This window comes from Sciurus carolinensis, chromosome 10 (assembly GCF_902686445.1).
Source record: "Sciurus carolinensis chromosome 10, mSciCar1.2, whole genome shotgun sequence".
Lineage (NCBI taxonomy): Eukaryota > Metazoa > Chordata > Mammalia > Rodentia > Sciuridae > Sciurus > Sciurus carolinensis.
In genome coordinates, this window is record NC_062222.1 from 25,812,368 (window position 1) to 25,833,171 (window position 20,804).

Genomic DNA, 20,804 nt, shown 5'->3' on the forward strand with positions numbered 1-20,804 from the left:
AAAAAAAAAAAATCTGAAACTCTGGAAGGGTCTTTAGTTCATATGACTTAGCTCTCTGCCTCCACAGATTTTAAATTATGAAACACAGCAATTCAAAACTTGAACAGAACAATTGAAAGCAAATGCATATCTGGTACATGATGCTTTTGCTTGTATACTAACTTCAATCAAGCACATGAGACAAGTAATAACACGCTAATTTATTTTAAAATGTCCTTATATATTTTCAACTCAGTCACATTATAAGTAGAACTATAAAGGAATAAATGAAGTTCTGGTGAAAAAAATAAAGCTTACACAAATAATGTATCCTTCTAAATATGCAATTTTTCCTATGAATCAAAGCATCTAATTTCTTTAATATAGATTCTCTTCTAAAATTGTACATACATTTGAGATAGTATGTGTTCAATTCTATAATTTTTCATATAAGACAAGTTAGAGTTAGGAGGATGTATAAATAGATTAGAAATACTAAAAAAATACATTATCGTCCACAGGATTTTTGATAAATAATACATTTGTCAAAACTATGCTATGTTTTAATTTAGAAAATAAAACACAAGAATAAAACAAATTTCATTAACATCTAATACCAAGTTTGATGACACAGGAAAGTTTTAGACTTTGATTCCACTATTGATTTCTGTATAACTATATATATATATTTATGTATTGCATAATAAATATTTCATTGCATTTAGATTTGTTTCCAATATTTCATTAATTAATTGCCATTTCCCAGTATTTTAAGTAATGTAAGTAGCTTCTCAAACTACAACAATTATAAAGAGGACTGAAAAAGCTCTCGTTGCACATTGAAGCAAACATTTTGTAGAAGGGAAGGCCTGGGTTCAAGTCCCTACTGCATCACTAATTGATAGTTTACCTGCTTAATTCACTTCATCCATCTGGTTCCAGTTTCTCCACCAGTACAATTTAAGGATAGTGAAGGTGATATTTAATACCAACAGTTTGTGTTTTAGTCAGATAACTTACCTCTCTCAACACAGGATCAGTTATCGAATTCAGGTTGACGGCTCCTTCGTAGGTCAGGTAATAGAACACATTGAGGGCTCGCACAGCCTCTGGTCCTTGCTGCTTATAGCCAAAAATGAGATCAATCCATTGGTGAAGCTGGCAGGAAACAAATTCACTCTCCAGGGCCTGAAAAAAAGGTGTAAATCATATCATTAGGTTGAATTCTAATTTGAAAGCAGAAATATATTTAGAACAAATAGGAAAGTTTAACATTAAACTTACTATTAAAAGGGACTTTAAGAGGGATGGGGATGTAGCTCAGTGGCAAAGCCTAGCATGCATGAGGCCCTCAGTACCACCAAAAATATACAAAACTAATGTAATTTTTTTTAAAAAAGGAGACTTTAACAGAATTGATAGTACGTGACCATAATCCCAGCTACTTAGAAGACTGAGGCAGAAAAATTGCCAGTTCAAGGTCAGTTAAGAAAACAAGCAAAAATAAATTCCCCCAAACAAAACTGGGGGTAGATGTGGCACAGTGGTTAGAGCATGTGCTTGTTACAGCATGTGAGGCCCTGGATTCAATCCCCTTGCCTTGAAAAAATACAATAAAATCAATTCTGATGTCCAATTTTCTACCAGAATCTGTTCTCCTTTGTATATGATGAGAGACTTTCTGGCATTTATCATCTTATCATTCTGAACTATAATAACTGCTTATGTTTCAATATTCTCCTGCAATACAGTAAGCAGTGTGAGGACCAGGACTGTGCCTATTTTGATCACATTTGTAACTCAGGCCTTGACAGATACTCAATTTATGCTTCAAACAAAGGAGGTCATACAGTATAAAGGTGACTTTGGGAAAGCAAATGTGAAAACATTAAAAATTTACTATCCACTTGAAATATTTATAATTTTTCTGAATTAAAATATTTTGTCATCCACTACAACAACTATTAACCCAACTGTTTAGTTATTTTGGTTGAGTTTTTTGCTAACAAACTAGAGTTTCTGGGGGAGACTGGTATTACTATTCTCGGTATTAATATCAAACCAGATCAAATATTTTGTTATTAACATAACAGTGCCCAATAAATAATAAATGAATATAATCAAGTATTCAGTTGAAATACTGGGCACAAGATCCACTTTCTATTCATCATGATATTCCCACTTACTAGCCTTGTGCCAAAATACAATAGGTAACAACACGTGTTTACTGAATTGTATTGCTATAAATACTAGAGTTTTAAAAACTGGAGACTTAATTTTTAGGAAGGTATTCATCTTTATACTATGCAATGTTCCAAATTATTCCAAAATAAAAGTTTAACATTACGGATTCATTTACCAATAAGTAAGTCTTAAAATGCTGAAGCTTAATTAAAAGTATACCAAGTTATGTCTGGTAATGTGTCTCACTGAAATCAGCACAAATTTTTGGAGTACAAATATATGATCATGATTTATTTTTGTTGTGTTTTGCAGCACAGATAAGAGATATGTGGGTTTTTAAATAACCTCTTTTTTATTTTTCCATGCTGGGGATTGAACCCAAGGCCTTGTGCATACTAAGTGCCACTAATCTACACACCCAGTCCCCAAATTTACTAACATCTATAGCAAACAATCAATGAGATATGCGACAAGAGATTTTACTTCACAGGAGTATTCTTGTGTAAATAGATGCTGTACTATTACCTATGAACAAGAAAAATGTTTATGGCTAAATACAAATAATAAATTCCACTTAACTAATAACATTTAACATGGTTTTGCAATACTATAAAATATAATTCTATAAATAAAACTATAGGCATGAGGCAATTCTCACTTCCAAAGTATACCTGAAATAAAATGTGCCTAAAAAGTATTTAGCTAGTTTCTGTTGTGAAAGTGACTATTTTAGACATCTGTCGTAAAATTCATTATATTTGCCAATTTGGTAAAAAGAAAGCACAAAATTAATTCATATTTTACTTGAAATAAGAGGAGAAGGGCTTGTAATAACTTGAAGTAAATTCCTATTTTAAGTACACACATTTAAAACGAATCTAAAATCTAGGAACCACTAATGCAAGTTGCACACAAAATTGATACGTTCGTTTCATTAACGTAGGCCCGGGTAGGGATGGGAGGGAGTAGGGGCACACGTTTAAAGTGACACATAAAAACAGCAATTGTCTTAATTTGTGTGCAGTGCACTCCACACAAAAGCCCTAAATATGTTCAAATTAGAGCAAGCTGCTTGATTGTCACTGCAGTCTCATGTCACATTAATGCATGACAAACATTAAACCATACACTTAAATGGCAATTTATATCATTTAAATGTTTACTGCCAGACTAGCTCATCACTCATTTAAATGTGACTTTCTGACAGCTAATTTCAGTTAATTTTCTCCAATTCACTTAATTAGAACTTTCAATCAGGGAAGGACTTACACATATCTTTGAGCTTACATCCTTTTTTGGTTGTTCAAAATTCTGAGTTAATAAACTGCTGAAAAGCTCTACTCTAACAGTTTAACACATAACATCTCTGAATCTACTAAGAAGTGTTTTACTATATGAAGCAAACTCACAGTATGTATTCTTAGAACCTCTACTTATTTATGTAAATAATACTCTCGCCAGTAGTTTAAATAAAAAACGTTTAGTTCTTATACACACACTATTGAAACGATAAAAAACCTGCATCCAAGCTAATTAAAAATTAATGATTTCAAAATTGTTTAATAAGATAAAACAGTCAGGAGTCTCCTGAGTGTCCGTGGTGCTGTGATTTGAGACTATAAAATTCTAGGAGGTTCAGCAAATGACAAAGTACAAATGAATTTTCTCAATATTAAAGCTCTAAAAACGAGGGCAATTTTATTTTATGTTTCATCAAACAAAGCACTATGAGTTTTCCTAATGGTTGATTACTTCTTTATGCACATTCAAAATGGTGAAGTGGGTAGATTTAAATGCTTAACGCTTTACATCTTGACACTGCATCAGAATTTTAAGCAAAAATGCTGAAAGGAACAATACTCTGTACTCGTATTATTCTGCAAACACACATGCAGAGGAAACAACAGCACCGTGGTGCAGCCCTCCCAGGAGCTGTCATAGGTCAACTGGTAATTCAGCAAATGTTGGCAGAACCTGTTTCAGAGTTTGATGAACACATCACCTTCATGAATAAACTTAAAAAAAATTTATTTATTTGTTGTGATTTTGGGCTTGAACCCAGGGGCACTCCATCACTTAGCTATATCTCCAGACCTTTTATTCTGCAACAGACCCTTACTAAATTGCCCAAGTTGGCCTCAAACTTGTAATACTACAGCCTCAGCCTCCCAAGTAATTACAGGTGTGTGCCACCACACCCAGCTTAACTTCAAATAATTTTTTTAAAAAGTAAACTAAAAATGTTATTAGTTAGCTTCACACATTTCTTACAACATACCAAAGCTTTAAAAAGAGATTTTCAAAGGGTAACTGTGACACAGAGTTCCAAGAAATTTTGAAATCATTTCAATACAAAGCCCGCTCAGGACTTTAACATCCTCTTGATATCAGTGAAAGACAATTGCCTAACCAAGAGTATATATTAATAAATAAATGCACCCGCTAAAGACTTGAGGAAAGAAGGAAGGACAAGCTGGGGGAAAATAAAGAGAAAGTAAATGCAAACAAAAAATAATTAAAAATGGAAAACCCTGGGACTACATTTTATAACTTTTGTTTTTGAAGTTCAGTGACAAAAATCATAAAACCTCTACTAAACTCTTAAAAGCACCTTCTTTATTAAAAAAAAGATTTTTAAAGTATTCATTATATAAAATTCTTATTTAGTCTACATATTTAGTCACACATACACTGCTAGTGGAATGTTACGCATCTGAGTTTTTCAAAGCCTTTAGGACAGACAACCCTCATTAAGGCTGGCATTAAATACGGTCTGCAGCCAGGGGATAGTAACATTCTTCCCATGCTGCTCTCGAACCTAACCAATCAATTGTTAGTACTCCCCTAGCAGGGTGTATACATCATTTACATCCAATGTGTGTTCTGAGTAAAATCTGTAAAAAAGAAAATCCACTAAAATGTCCAACACAATGCAATAATACTCAACTCATCTGAGTTATTATAAAATAAATCAGTAACTAATGTCCAATTGCTAAGGATCAAATAAGAATATGAAAAGACTATGATATGAAGCCTCACAGAACTTGTCAATCCAATCCAGAGGGACTCATATTAGTCTTGACAAACTGTCTTGGGGCTGATATCTGTTTTTTTTAATGAGATCTATTAGGCAGAGACTAAAACACTTGAGATATGCTAAAAAGTACAGTATACAGATGTCAAATAAAACACTTATTAGCAACTTTCATTTGTTTTATCCTCATGTAGATACCAACAAATTAAAGCTTTAATATTATAAAGATAAGAGTAAATTATTCATAAATAACTGGCTTGTGTAACCCTGTGTCAGAAATAATTACAACATATGAATATGTGTCTAACAATAAATCTTACTGAAAGAACACAATCTACATTTTCCTGAAACTAACCCATTAAGGAAATGAATTATTTATTGATAAAAATGTTATATAAAATTATTCTTTTTTGTAGAAGGAGTCACAATAAGTGATAACATAAAGAAACAGTTACTTTTCTAAGATATTTGTGAATAAAATTCTAAAATAAAGGGCATTAATCATGTATTTACTTTGTGTATACTTTAAAGATACTCCAGCAATTTCCCTTAAAAATAAAATTTTCACTAATGTAAAAATTATGTAGAATCAAAGAAAATAGATTTCAATTAACAAAAGAAATCAGATAACTTTACCAAGCTGTAATTGTGTAATAACCCTGTTTCTCATGCTGTTATTGTCAATTAATGCTAATATTTATTTACCACCCCCCAGAAAAAAAAAACAACTAAGGGCTGAGGGTGTAGCTTGGTGGTAGAGTGCTAGCCTAGCATGCATGAGGCCCTGGGCTCAATCTCCAACCATAAAAACAAACAAAACTAAAAAATAACTAGTGATATCTATGGGATAAATGATTTTTATAAACAGACAAATTAAATGATCAAATACCATTTACATATTTATAAGTTCAGAAATAATCACATAACTGGAAGGAAACAGGACTGCAGCCCAGGGTCACAGAGGCACACCTATGTCACTACTTCTACCCCCAGGCTTCTAAAAGGCCTGATTCAGTTCCGAGATACAAAATGCCATGCCTATACATTTCAAATACACACATAAAAATCACTGACTAACCCTCCTGATTAACCATACTTTAAAAATATTTTTTTTTAAGTTGTCAATGGACCTTTATTTTTATTCATTTATTTATATGTGGTGCTGAGACTCAACAGTGCCTCACATGTGCTAGGCAAGCGCTTAACCATAATTTTAATGAGAGAGAGAATGAATTTTTCATTTGGTAAATATTTAATTATACTTATAATTAATTAAGAAATCTTAACTGATTTGAGTATGTTTGGACTGTCATAAAGGCAATACAAAATTTTAAACTTGGAATTTTAAGTATTTTTCACTTGAAATAAAATCAATTCTCTCTCTCTCACAGACACAGACACACACACACACACACACACACACACACACACACACAGATTTAAAATGAACTGGCCTGTTATGTTTGCATGTGCTGGATTTCAAACACTAGTGGTAATGTTTCCTTAACATTGATATATGACCTTTGTAATTTACATTGAAGAAAGCTGTTTTTTTCAGCCTAATTAGAACTGTTTCAAATTTTCCTGCTAAATATATGATATAAAGTCCTTTCAACTTTTTTATTCTAAAGTTTCTTTCCATGTCAACTTTGTTCCAATCAAAATATGCTTTGAATTAAATGATTTTGATTGAATATGTGGATCGCATTTCACTTCTAAGATTTAAAGGCCAAAAAGGAAAAGTTTAGCCTGTTCAAACAAAGCAAGAGCAGCCACTTTGCGGAAAGCTATTCACATTTAAGAAGACTGACAAATTGTTTGTGTGCACCATTAGGTCTAGTTTCTGCAATAGTTGCCAGATTTCCTGTCCCCCTAATAAGATACGTTAACTCCTGAAGTGCTGGTTCTGAATTTGTGGTGAATCTGAGTAACTTTAAGAAAGTTTCAAGCCAGAAAGGTCATAGAAAAATCATATTTGGACAGATACATATTCAGAATACAAATTTGCTTTCCAAATGGGATTTTGCTGGAAGTGATAAATCCTTATCAATCTTTTTTTTTTCTAAAAATGTATTCATTTAACCTGTTTAAGAATTACTTTTATAGATGAAATACAAAAGTGGAAATAGTGAAATATTTAATTTAACGTGAGCTTAACTTTCCCCTACAGTGATTACAAATACATCACAATGTTTCAGAGTTCATATATTTATCTACTATAAATTTATAACAAAAACCATGAAACAAGTTTTATATAATTTACCTAGAAAAATTTAATATTAGGTGCTTGAAAATATATGTGAAGCAGTGACTTTAAGATCAGTAAATCATGAAGAAAGGTCAAAAAGGAGGAAAAAAAGATCCAAGATTTAGAAAAAAATTGTGGGAAGCTAACAATAAAAATAATATATCTATGACAGTTTTAAAAAATGAAATTTAGTCAACAACACACTGAAGTTCAACCCAAGAAGCAGATAGAGAAATCACTAAAAGGAGTTCTCTCCTTCTAAACTGCCCTTGAACTGTTGGGCAGATGAGAGATTTTGGAGCAGGCAGCACACAGTTCATTTCTACATTTGTATCATTACTAGAGAAAAGTGTGCGTTAGTATCACATCTTGATATAACCATCAAGCACTCGTGCATCTTTTGGCAGGGAATCATTCTGTCTACGATTGTTATTGTGTAGTTTTAAATGGACTAGTCAACCAGCTGTTATATATTTTACACACTGAAGGCCATGTTTCCTTTGAAATTCATAGTTTTAATCTCAACTGAAGTCTGTATTGCTGTGCGCCAAGATCAAAAGGATTAGGCAAACTTGTACAATTACCCTCCTTTTCAGAGAGATGATTTTTTTAAATGTTTAAAATATTCCTGTATGCTGACATTTTATCCAACTATTTTCTTTAGAACTACAGAACATTAAACATTTAATTAACATTTCAACCTTAGGTCATTCTTAATCTAAAATCTAGGAATTCATAATATACAGATATGTTAAACTAGTTGTAGTACAACACACATAGGGATAGAGAGGTATTTAAAATTCTAGTTTGTTAATAACGGAGGGGAACAACTGTACCAGTCTATTTCTTTTATTGTCTGCATTTTGTGAGCCTTTGTTCAGAAAACAATTCATAGAACTTGCAACAATGTGTATATATGGCAATATACATTTAACAAAAATGAAGTCAGGCAAGGCAGAAAGAAGGATAAGAAGAAGGTATTGCATAAAGAAATTCTATAGATCTGTTAGAGGTGAGCCATGTATTTGGTGCTAAGCTTTCTAGCAGGCAACATAAAGAAACACAAACAATTATAAGTCAAAAATGACCATAATGTAAAAACAAACCAGATGGCCTGGAAAACACATTATTTCTATTCCTGAGATAAGAAATTCCTCCCTCGGCAATATGATGGAATCCAGGTATGTGACTAGCAGAGGGACTTACTTAATCCTGGGATAGATTTAAAGTATAGACAAATGAAGAGACTATAGACTCTTCAGGCAATCCTGAATAAACATTATTTCTCTTAGGGAGGCTTTGAATGGTAGGTTCTAGATTATACTTCATGACAAGTGCCTGGAATATAGCCATTTTATTTTGTCAGTTAAATGAAGGACCACATGCTTCAGCAATAGGTAAACCAAGACACAAGACTAATAAGTTTTTAAAAATGTGAGGAGCATCAGATCAAAGAGACCTGTATGGAAAGCAGGCCCTCCTTCACTGGAAAGGGTAGTGGCCCATATCAATATAGGTCCAAGATTCCCCTCAGAAAGTAACTTGGGATAAAGTTTTCTACATAGATAAATAATGGTTTGCAAATGCCAAACACAATGTCCTAATACTTATAGACATAAGATCCCTAGGAAATTAATTTTGAAGATTGTACATAGCTGTTATATACTCCAAGATAAACTGATTATAAAAATACATTAAGCTAAAAATTTCAGGTATCTACTCACATATAGAAAAATAGATTTCCTTTTTAACAACCTCAGAAATGTATTAATTTGGTACATAAACTCCTGGAGGTTTACTTTAGAGTAGTTACAAAAGGAAGGAAAACAAAATAAAAAAATTTAATCTTTCCCCATTTGCTTATCCACATAGATCTGATAAATACTCGCAGCCTCCTGCCTTTGAAGATGGCCAGACCAGAGTCCCTACTTATTGCCAGATGTAGTTTAATCCCAAGGGGACTCCAGACAAAAACAAGGAGCTGTCTGCATGGCACCAATGATTCCCTGGACTGACTGCCATAAACCTACACTGACAAATCAAATTCCAAGGCAATACAGAATAATTATTATATCATCATTTCCAAGAAGACCCAATAAAGAAAAACCTGAATTATAAACAATGCAAAAGTTGTTGAATATTTTTAAAGCATTGATAAGTTTAGCCATTGATATCTATTTTGTGTATGCAGTTATATAAAGTACATAATGTAAAATTAAAAGTCTTTATTACTTTGCAACTATTAATTAACATTGGCAGCTCTCTTGCCCATTCATTCAACAAACACTGACTGATGCTGACTATGCGTTCTGTGTTTTGAAAAGTCTCTTTGGAGGGAGGGTAGAGAAGGCAAGGTCAGCTCTAAGATGACTACAATAGTCTATGGGAGAGGTACTGAAAGCCTTAGGAAAGTAGCAGTGGTAAAGGAGAAGAAGGATGATTCCAGAAGTTTTAAGATATGTTATTACTGATAACTCAATACCAAAGTGAGGGGTGAAGAAAGGGAATCTGAGATGACAGCCTGGTTTCAACTTCCAACTTTATCATACTAGACCAGAAACAGTTCAGAAGGTAGAAGATAGGTTGAGTTTGGAATTTAGTGTTAATGTTCTAGACTTTTAAAAATAGACTTAAAATCAATCCTGACCCTTTGGGTAGGATTTAAGACTGAAAACTATAACAGAAGTTTGTATACTATTTCAATATTAAAATACAAGTAAATATGTTCATGCTCAGTAATGGGAGGTCTTATCACCCCTCCCCCGCCATTTTTAGTTAACAAAATGACCACCAAGACTTCATGCCAGTGCTGTCCAATAGAAATATATGTAAGCCACACATGTAATATGAAATTTTCTGTTAGGTACATTTTAAAAAGAAACAGGTAAATCAATTATAACAAGAATATAAAATATTTTAACATATAAGCAACAGAAAATTATTTTATATTGTGTTATAATCTGGTACTCCTTTTATTATTTTTATTATTCATTTTATTACTTTATATTGGTATACAACATAACTTGGGCTAGCCACATTTCAAGTCATCAACAGTCACATGTAACTAGCTGTTATAAATTAAACACTGAAGCTTTATTCAGTTTTGAATACTGAATCTGTACCAGAATTTGATACAAAATAGAACACAGTAGCTAATATTTCATACTTTTAAAATATACCTTCCACTGAAAACAAAAATAAACCTTACAAAAGCACAAAGTACCTGCTGGACTAAAATGATTTTCAATATAGTTTTGAAGAGGTCATTACAATTCTCAGCATCATGAAGAATAGCTAGACCTTGAGATAAGACATCAGTGTCTTTAAGACTGAAACAGATATAATGTTTTATGATATATGCTCTTTAGCTACTTACAGGTCTCAGAAGAAATGTGGCAGCATTTGAAAAATGGCACTACCATCACCCTCTTTAACAATAAAGATAAAAAGGCTAAAGCTACCAACTGTGGGGTCTTCTGCAAACCTTTTATCCTTAAAAGTCCCTGATTAGAATTCTTACATAATGGCTATTCAGTTCTATTCAGTATGCACATTAAGAACTACTGTAGGACTGGGGTTGTAGCTCAGTGGTAGAGCGCTTGCCTGGCACATGTGAGGCACTGGATTCAGTACTCAGCACCACATAAAAATAAATAAATAAATAAATAAATAACCTAAAGGTATTGTGTCCATCTACAACTCTTTCCCCCCAAAAAGAACTGCATAACTAGACAATGACCGACCATAGTGGGTCATAATCTTTTCTGAAAGTCAGATAAATGAAATCTGCTGACAATGTGGACATCTTCATAATCTTCATAAAATGTATCTTGTTTTAGTAGCAGATGAACTAGTCTGTTTGTCCACTTCTAGAGATTTCTGAACATCTGTAATAATACTCTTAAGATTCTCTAAATCACAATGAATTATAGATCTGGTTCTTTCTGAATTATCAATGGAAGAATGGCGAGTTATATTTATGCAGTCATGAAAACGTAGGCAATTTGAGATCAACAATATAAATTTCTTGAAAGAATTAAGTGGAATTAAGTAAATTATTTTTCCTTACCACCCTTAACTTCTTTTTTTGTTTGTTTCTGAAGGTCTGATCTTATTTGTTACTCTTTTTTTTTTGCGGTACCGGGAATCGAACTCAGGGCCTTGTGCTTGTGAGGCAAGCACTCTACCAGTTGAGCTATCTCCCCAGCCCTTATTTGTTACTCTTAAAAATTTTTATTTTTGACTGAATTCACACTTAGAAGTAGAAGCTCTCAGAGAGGACAACCTGCGTCTCTCGGCAATCTGTTCCTGGCATTTTTCTTTGGCTTCTTTCATTTTCTTGGTCAAAAGTTTGTTATTCTGCAGCCTTCCTTATTCTTCTTAATATGCTGTTTCTTCAGAGCAGTAGGACATATGGAGTAACAAGATCACTCTTCGGTGCTTTGGTTCTGGGTTTTTTGCCTTCCTTGTTTAAGGGTTTTCTGACAATATATTTGTGGACATCATCTTCATTAGAGAAACTGAAAAGTTTGCAGATTCTTAGAGAAAACTGAAAAGTTTGCAGATTGAGTCCCAGTAGACAACAATAGTATCCATAAGTCCAGGAATATCCTTCTCTCCTTTTTTTACAATGACCAAATTGAGAATGCTCAGATTGGCATCCACAATGCAACCTCGAACAGATTTGTGCTCTCTCTCTTTCCATTTCGCCTTAGTCTATAACAGGAGTGCCCCTTATTCAGTAGCAGGTGAACTCAGCCATGGGTCAAGACGTCCTGCTCACGAGGAAACCTTATTTGTCGTTCCTACCAATGATTCTGATCATATAACTCTACCATTCTTCACCCAGAGCGTCAGCTGACATTTCTGTGGCTATACACTTCTCATAACAAGAACGAAGTTTGCATTTATTGTCCACTTCAATAAGTTTCTGGCAGTTAATGGCTGCAAAGGAGATATTCAGCTTCATCTTGGTGCAGTTGATTGCCCACAAGGTGCCACAAAAAAGAGCACCTCCCTTTTCTTCTTAACTGAATTTTCATTTTTGTTTACAGGCATGCCACTGAAAAAGCAGATGCCTTTCTTTCCGCCCTTCACTCTAGGTACCATGGTGTCTCTGTCTCACTCTTCTCCTAGCCTGGTACCCTGTCTCCAAGACTCTCTTTCCACATGTTGGATTTTCCTTCTCACTTCTTAGGTGTTGGGTCTTTGCTCATTCTCCTAATGATTCTGTCCCAGGTCCTCTGTTTCTGATATAACCCAGGTGAGATGAGCCAGACTTAACTATCTCAACCAACAGTTGTCAACCTCTCTGGAGTTTAAATAAAAAATGTCAAGTACTCCGTAGACTACTTTTAGTGTGCTTCAGGTAGCTCAAACTTAATACAACTAAAAGTGGTTGGATAATTTCTCCCACTTTTTTGGTCATGAATTCAGTCTTTCATCCAAAAAGACAACTAAGAAATGTGTTGATTGTCTTCACTTTTTTCTCTCTCACTCACCAAAATGTTACCCAATCAGATATAAGCCTGCTAACTATTTTACAAACTCTTTCCTTCTTTTTGTTCCACTGTGAATATCTGGTTCCATACTTCATTATTTCTTGGTCCAATGATCCAAACAGTAACCATACTGTTATCTTTCTTTAAAATTTCACCTTTGATCCCTCCTCCACACTAAGGGTCACTTAAGTTGAAGTCACTGCTCTTCTTAAAACTTCAATGGGCCCAGGCATGGTGGCACATGCCTATAATCTCAGTGACTCTGGAGGCTGAGGCAGGGGGATCTCAAGTTCAAGGTCAATGCCAGTTACTTAGCAAGGCCCTAAGCAACTTAGTGAGACCCTGTCACAATATAAAAAATTAAAAGGACTGAGAATGTGGCTCAGTGGTTAAGCACCCCTGGGTTCAATCCCTGGTACCAAAAAACAAACAAAAACAACAAAAAGCTTTTCAATGGTTCTCCTTCCCCTAAAACAGTTTTAACATGCATCAAAATCACCTGGAGAGCTTGTCAGAGCACAGATTCATTGACTCCCACTCACAGAATTTCATTAGATTAGAAGCCCAAGAATTTACCTTTATGATAAGATCTCAGGTGATACTGATACCACTGGTTCAGGAACCACTTTTTGGGAACCACTTCTCCAAGAAATCCTCTTTTGTGGTAAATAACACAAGTATTATATTTATTATTTGTTACATTGTATGTTATCAGAAATTGTTCATTTGTTTAGTTTGTTGTTAATTTCCCTTACTAAATGATAAAAATTCCAAAACTGTAGGTACTATATACTGTTTCTCACTGTTATATGAGATGAATGTACTAGGTGTTTACAAAATATTTTTTGAATGAATAAATGAATATATCACTTAATCTGTTTCTCTAATTAGCAACTATCTGGTTTGTCTTCTTCTCATAATGACAGCCCCAAAGAGCAGGTTTCGTGTTCTTCCAATTCTGTGATCACACATCTAATTATCCAGTAGAGCCTTAATAAATGTCTACAGAATGAATGTGATTTAAGAAATTCTTCTGATTAAACACAATTCAAGGTCTATGCTGAAGGACTTGTACTTTCAACATTGTATAAGAAGCATGAACTTGACCATAGAAACTATCCAGTTGATACAGTGCAAGATAAACATGAAGAATTTCTGTGATTTCCAGCCACTGCGAATGAGTTGTCTACAATTTGTTAACCATATAATCAAATTTGAGGTAGGACAATTACACAGAAAAAAGAAAAAGTAAAGTGGATATTAAAGTATCATATTTCAAGCTTTTATTTTCTCTTCAATAACGTCCACAAGATGGATGCAAATAACATCAATAATATACTCAACAAAATAGAAAGATGTACATGCATTATGCAAGAATAATGCACATGGAGATCAGCCTGGGGAAATGCACTGACCAACTAAATAAGAACAGCAATACAATAACAGCAAAATTAATATTTTGTGAATGCTTATGACGTGCCCAGTTTTGTGCTAAATGTTTTACTAGGGTTGTTTTATTTGATCATCACAATAATCCTAGGAGATAAGCACTATATTTTAAAAAGCTGTTTTACAAATGAAGCTTAGAATGCTTAAGTAAATTGCCTGATGTCACACAGCTAGTAAATGTCAGAGTTGCAACCCAAACCCAGAGCTGTCTGACTCTTAGAGCCATGCTATTAACCACTACACATTCTTTTGAATAATTCAGATACACAATGGTATATGACCAAAAAAAAGTAGTGCTCTGAGAAAATTCTAAAAATATGAAACCATTTCATACACGAATTATTCACAATTGGTTTATATATATAACTTAGAAACACTAGTAAAAAGCATTGCAGTGTGTACCCCATCAATGTGCCATATCAATGGAAGGTTTTATTTATAGATTTGACTGCTCTTTCACTGGTTTTTGCACTGACGAGTTATCTTTTCAAAACTAATATTTTCACCTTGTGTTACATTTTACCTTTCTATCTTCTTTCCTAGGATGTGAATTTATAGAAGACATGGGTTATAGCTGCATCTTTGGAATGGAGGACATGGTATACATGTAATATTTATTGAACTGAATAAGAAATTTATACTCTAGGTCATTTTTCATTAATTTACATTCACTTATATTAATTGATATTTATATATTAATTTTACATATTAATACATATTCACTGTATTAATTTATACTAATGCATATTCATTGGGAGATTCTAAAAAATCAAGAAATTTTTAGAAAATTAGCCTTCAGATTAAGATGGAGAATGTCAACATTTTTGTTGGTTGGGAGATTCAAAGAGTTGATAAAGAAGACTGCAATCCACCAAGCAAAAAAACTACTTTGAGAATTTACAAAAAAGTTACTTCTGCTAATTTCTAAATATCAATGAACACCAGCAACTTATAAAATGTAAGATTTTATGTATTTTAATTTCTATGTTTTGTTTTGACACAGGGACTATTTGTTCATAAATAAAATTCTAAATCAAACTGCTGTATAGAAAGAACATAGAAAATGTACTTACTTCCTACTTACAAAAGCATTTTTAACTACCTACTGGTTATATGCTTTTTGTTAATTTGGTGGGGGGCACTAAGGATTGAACCTGGCAGCTCTTTGCCACTGAGCTACATTTCCAGTCCTTTTTATTTGAGAGAGCCTCTTGCTAAGTTGCTGGACTGGCCTCGAACTTGCAATGCTCCTTCCTCAGCTTCCCAAGCAGCTGGGATTACAGGAGTGTGCCATGGTGTCCAGCAGCTTTGTTAATCTTTGGAAAATGTTTTAAATACGTTCATGTAACAACAATGCTCAAACTATCTACTCAGGACACTGATTACATGTTTTTCTTTTAGTTTTTAAAAGAGACAACATAAACATTATTTGCTTTTGTGATTCTAATATTTTTAAATGTGCCTTTTGATAAATGCTTTTTAATTAAAATCCTTATAATAAGAAACAAGGATGCCAAAGGAATAAATCTCTTGAGATTTTCTTTAAAGTTTTTCAGACAATCCCTATGATAGCTGGTAAAACACACTGGAATACTGTAAAATCAGAGTTGGAATCACTATCATTGTTAGGTTTGGAGAACTGGATCAAAGACATGAATGTGTTCATTCTGAGACCATTTTCCTTCTTTGTCGTTCAAAAATACAAATTCTCTGTAGGATGGGTACCAAGGCAGTTAAAACCAACTCAGAATGTAGCTCAGAGGTCAGAATCAAATATATTAGCAGCAACTTAGGCATTTAAATTTCTCTTAAATATGTAGGTGAAAAGACAAGCAGCATGGCAAGAGTTAATTGAAACATTCCTGTTTTGGAAGGTCTGTGCTGAGGAGTGGGGGCTGGGAGAGGGCTGGGGGGTGGTGAGGCAGGGAGATGCAGAGTTAATCAGGGAGCAAATCCAAAGCCAGGCATGGATAGGCCTCACTAATGAGCCTCAAGTACCCTGCAGTGGTTTTCAAACTTAACTGGCTTCAAACGATGCCACCCCATGACAGAATGCAGCTAGCCATAAGAGGAGAGTGATTAGAATAAATGACTGGAGTAATTAACTCTGATGTGAAACCACCTGATTGGAAAAGAGAAGCCAAGAGCTATTTAGCTGATGGTCCTCCAGTAGAAAAGGAAGCTTTCCCTTTCTCTTGTGTGGGTGTTCAGTCAGAACTCCACTCTTTCAAGTAGGTATTTGGTAGCACTAATGAAAAGCAGCTTTCATTCAAGGGCCTCTCAAGGGCCTTCCCATTCATTTTGAAAGGGGAAGAAAATAAAAGCTTCAAAGTAGAACTAATTTACTTTACTCCCCTACCCCTTAGTGAATTTTACATTAGTGAAGTCTGCATTAGTATTTTCGCTAACAATCTACCTCCAAATAATGTCATCAAATACTAAAAATTTTTACTTATGGAATAACCAGTATTGAAGGAAATTAAAATTTAAAATTTTTTTTTCTTTCTTTAAAAATGTTTTACGTAGAAAACTTGAAACCTAAAGCGATTAATTGTTGATCAGTTTACAAGGTTTGCTTTATAAGCGCTCCTGGAATCGTTTTCCTAGAGCAAAGACTGGATTAAGAGAGAAGGGTAGAAAGTATAAATGAGGTGCATTTGTTGTTGAAGATAAAACAAAGAGTAAGGTTAAGGTAAGAAGAGAAAGAATACATATTTTTTGCAAAAAGACAGCTTTCATATGGTGCAAACTGAGCCAAAGAATCACACACTCTCTTGCCTGCTTTATTTTATGAAGAGAGGAATTACAAAGACTTGGGGGCATTACTACCTGCTGTTTTACAAGTAATCATCAATTCATTGGGCCAATGTTGTTCTGTACCTGCTGAGTTAATGTTCCTCGACACTCCCCTCCCCCAAAACAGGTTCAGAAGCTGCCCAGTGACTACTAGGGTGTAGTAGCACATGTAACTTAGCAAATGTTTATGCCTAAACTTGGATTTATTTGACAGCTTTACACCTTTGGGCATGATATAATTAAATGTTTTGACAGCTAAACAAAAACTGTATAAATTTAAAAGCTATTAGGAGCTCAGCATCTAGAATCAAAATGAAGTAATTTGCTTATACCCTAAGCCACTTTTAGCAATACATTCCAATAAAATGCACAGAGAAGGATATTTGTCTGTCCCAATGGTTTAGTTAATTCTATCATGTTCTTCTATGAGGAATAATCTTATAAATGTTGATAACAAATTAATATCAACAAGGACAACATAAACATATTTAAGATGATCAATATAATCCTTAGATAACTTTTAGAAATAGCAATATTGAGAGGGTTCAGACTAAGAAAGACTATTTCATTTGGAAAGGCCACTGTGTGCTATTTAAGAGTTTAAGACAGCACAGGGAGAGCAAGTGAGTGGTCCTTCAAACTCAGCCATGGAAGCAATCCTCACTCTCCCACAGTCCCACGTTCAGATCACAGTACTCTGTGCTGCTGTTGTTCTCTGAGATCCCAATTCCTATTTCTTGTGATAAGGAGGATCCTAATTCCCCTAAATTCACAGCCCACCATCAGAGAAACCCACTGTTTAAAATCCAAGCTCCAAACAATGTTTCATCTGCAGTACCATTAAACACAAATTTAAAAACTTGAATACCTCTCTAAAATCGAAAAAATAATTCACACTGTAAAACAAAACCATCATTATTTAAACCATCATTTTTAAAAATCTAAGTATGAGTTTTATCTACAGGATGGCATCCATCGCTCTGGATGGTGAGTACAGAGTTTTGGCTTACCGACTAGCAAAAGAGTTACATGTAATCAGAACCTACGTCAGAACCATTACTGAAGCATTTGAACTCTACCAATACATAAAATCATTTAAAACTCACTTTCCATTATATAGCAATCAGGAGAGACACTCTTCACTAAAGGTAACACTGATAAGTTGTTTATTTAAAAAAACAAATCACTACAATGTTTGAAAACCAGTCCACTTTTCATGTGCTGTTTATATTTAACTTAATCATCCTTCCTGGAAAGACATCTCTAGAGGAAGAAAATACTGAGCACTAAATCCTGTTTAACTTACACATGCTCATGTCAAGTAATTTAGAAAAATATATTCTAAAAGAGTGTCTAATGTACACATCTAAAAGCATTACTGCATTATCTAATTGTTCCCTTTCTCTCACTCATGCTAACAGGAGGGATGTCTTCTTGTGAACCAGATTTGGTTTTCCTGGCACATAGCCTGAAACAGATTAAACTTTGTCCAGTGTTCAAATATGATGGTATGTGGACTGTGGGAAGAAGGGCCTGGGGACTCAGAAGATGACAGCAGCAGAAACTTTTCTTTTTTTAAACATAAATGAATCTTCAATCAGATCATTAATACTAGTTTTGGCATTCAAAATTCCTAGTAGATGGGTAGATGTTTGAAAACTTAGTGAATTTCAGATCCAACAATAGTTAGGTGAAAAATAAGAAATTATCACCAAAATGCTACATATTAAAGTGGCCCTCTTAAGACACGTTATCTCAATGTCCTTTTATTATTTCATTATTTCTCCTCTCCATGGACAGCATGTTTTGAAAAATCTTATCAAATATATCCAACAAAAATGTAGAACTGGCTACAAAGACCTTCTGATTGATTATAAAGATAATGAGTGGTGCAGACGTGGGGTGATTTAGTGGAAGGCACAGGGAGGGGAATTTGGCCCGTGTTGCCTTTTGCAGGTAAAAGTACTATGTTCAAAATGCTTAGAAATTGCTGTGGCAGCTCCAAGGGTTCAGAGATCTTTGGCTAAGATCCACAGAGCATATATAAACATAACATGTGTAGTAAAATATACTAATTTTGTAGACCTAAGACTTTTATTTTATGTACTGCTAAGAAATGAAAAGAGCTGCAAAATAATTATAAAAAGCTTTCTTAGGCAGAATTTTAATTTTATGATGACTGAAAGAGCTTGCAAGGCTTTTTAGACATAGATTTTAAGTATCACACATATGTAAAAAAGAAAATATAAATGACATAAATTGGTTATTCGGAAAACATTTCAGAGTCCAATTCTTTTGAATTTCTACCACACTCTAAGGTGTTGATGACTGTATTTTTCCATAGAACACTGTCCTCCATGCCTGTAAAAAATAATACTGATTGGATTCAATCCCCAGCACCACACAGAACAACAACAACAAAAAATAAATAAATAAAATAAAAGCTAAATTCTTCAAAAAAATAATATTGAGGGAGCAATTTTAAAAGAATTCCTAAAAAAAAAAGAAAGAAAAAGAATTCCTCACTACTATCTGTGGAATTTTCTTCTAAGTCTAAATTATTATTATTATTTTTGACACAGCGTCTCAGTAAGTTGCCCAGGTTGGCCTTGAACCTGTGATCCCATAGTTGGGATTATAGGAGGGTACCAACCTTGCTGGCTCTATGCTATAAATTTTGATGCTAATATTTTCTTAAGCTTTTTGAGTCCTATAACTTGTCCCTTAGTGCTTTCTGCATGATAGCACCAGTTCTATCTCTTCTGGTTAACTATCTTATTTCCTCCACTGTGAAAATGGTTTCTTAAAATTTACCAGAGAACACTAAATACTATGTTGATTGCTGGGCTGGAAATGTAGCTCAGCAGTGGAGCATTTCCCTAGCATGCATAAGGCCCTGGGTTTGATCAGACAGTCTTCACTTTTAACAAGAAGCTAAAAATACATATTTTGGAGAAGGGAAGTCTCTGTTTTTTTAATGCAACTTCTTTTATTAAAATAATAGGTAGTTTATTTTAGTAATATAGCCATTCATCTGTATTCCAGGACTCCCCTATAGACCCCAAGATAACAAAATCTGCAGATGTTCAAGTCTTATTAAAAATGGCATAAAATTTGCATATTATACACATCCTCCCACATACTTTAAATCATTTCTAGATTACTTATAATAACAATGCAGTGTGAATGTTATGTAAATAGCTGATATAATGTATTGTTTGGGGAATATAGACAAGAAAAAAATTTGCACGTTTGGTACAGACACATATTTTTTCCTGAATATTTTGATCTGTGCTTTGTTGAACCCATTGATGCAGAACTGCTGATATGGAGGGCTGTGTGTAAAACTGAAAAACTTCTCATTGCTAAATATTCAGAAGTGAATAAAACAAATATGCTTCTAAGAATCTTTTTATTTTGAAATAATTTTAGACTTCCAGAAAAATGCAGTAGCATAAGAGTTCAAGTGTACCTCTCAACCAGCTTCTCCTAATGTTAACAACTTACATAATCAACAAACTATTATCAAAACCAGCAAATACATACTGAACTATAGATATTAGAATTTAATTCTGTTCCAGGATCCAACTCCAAATCCCACATTGTGTTTAGT

At 33.8% G+C, this 20,804-nt stretch overlaps 1 protein-coding gene across 1 annotated transcript in view; it reads right to left on the reverse strand.

Annotated features, from left to right (window-relative positions):
• The window catches only part of Lrba (LPS responsive beige-like anchor protein), a 703,692-nt gene that overhangs the window by 78,494 nt on the left and 604,394 nt on the right, over positions 1 to 20,804 (reverse strand). The window contains 1 exon segment of the mRNA XM_047565822.1: positions 1,000 to 1,167. Coding sequence (XP_047421778.1) covers positions 1,000 to 1,167 — 168 coding nt within the window.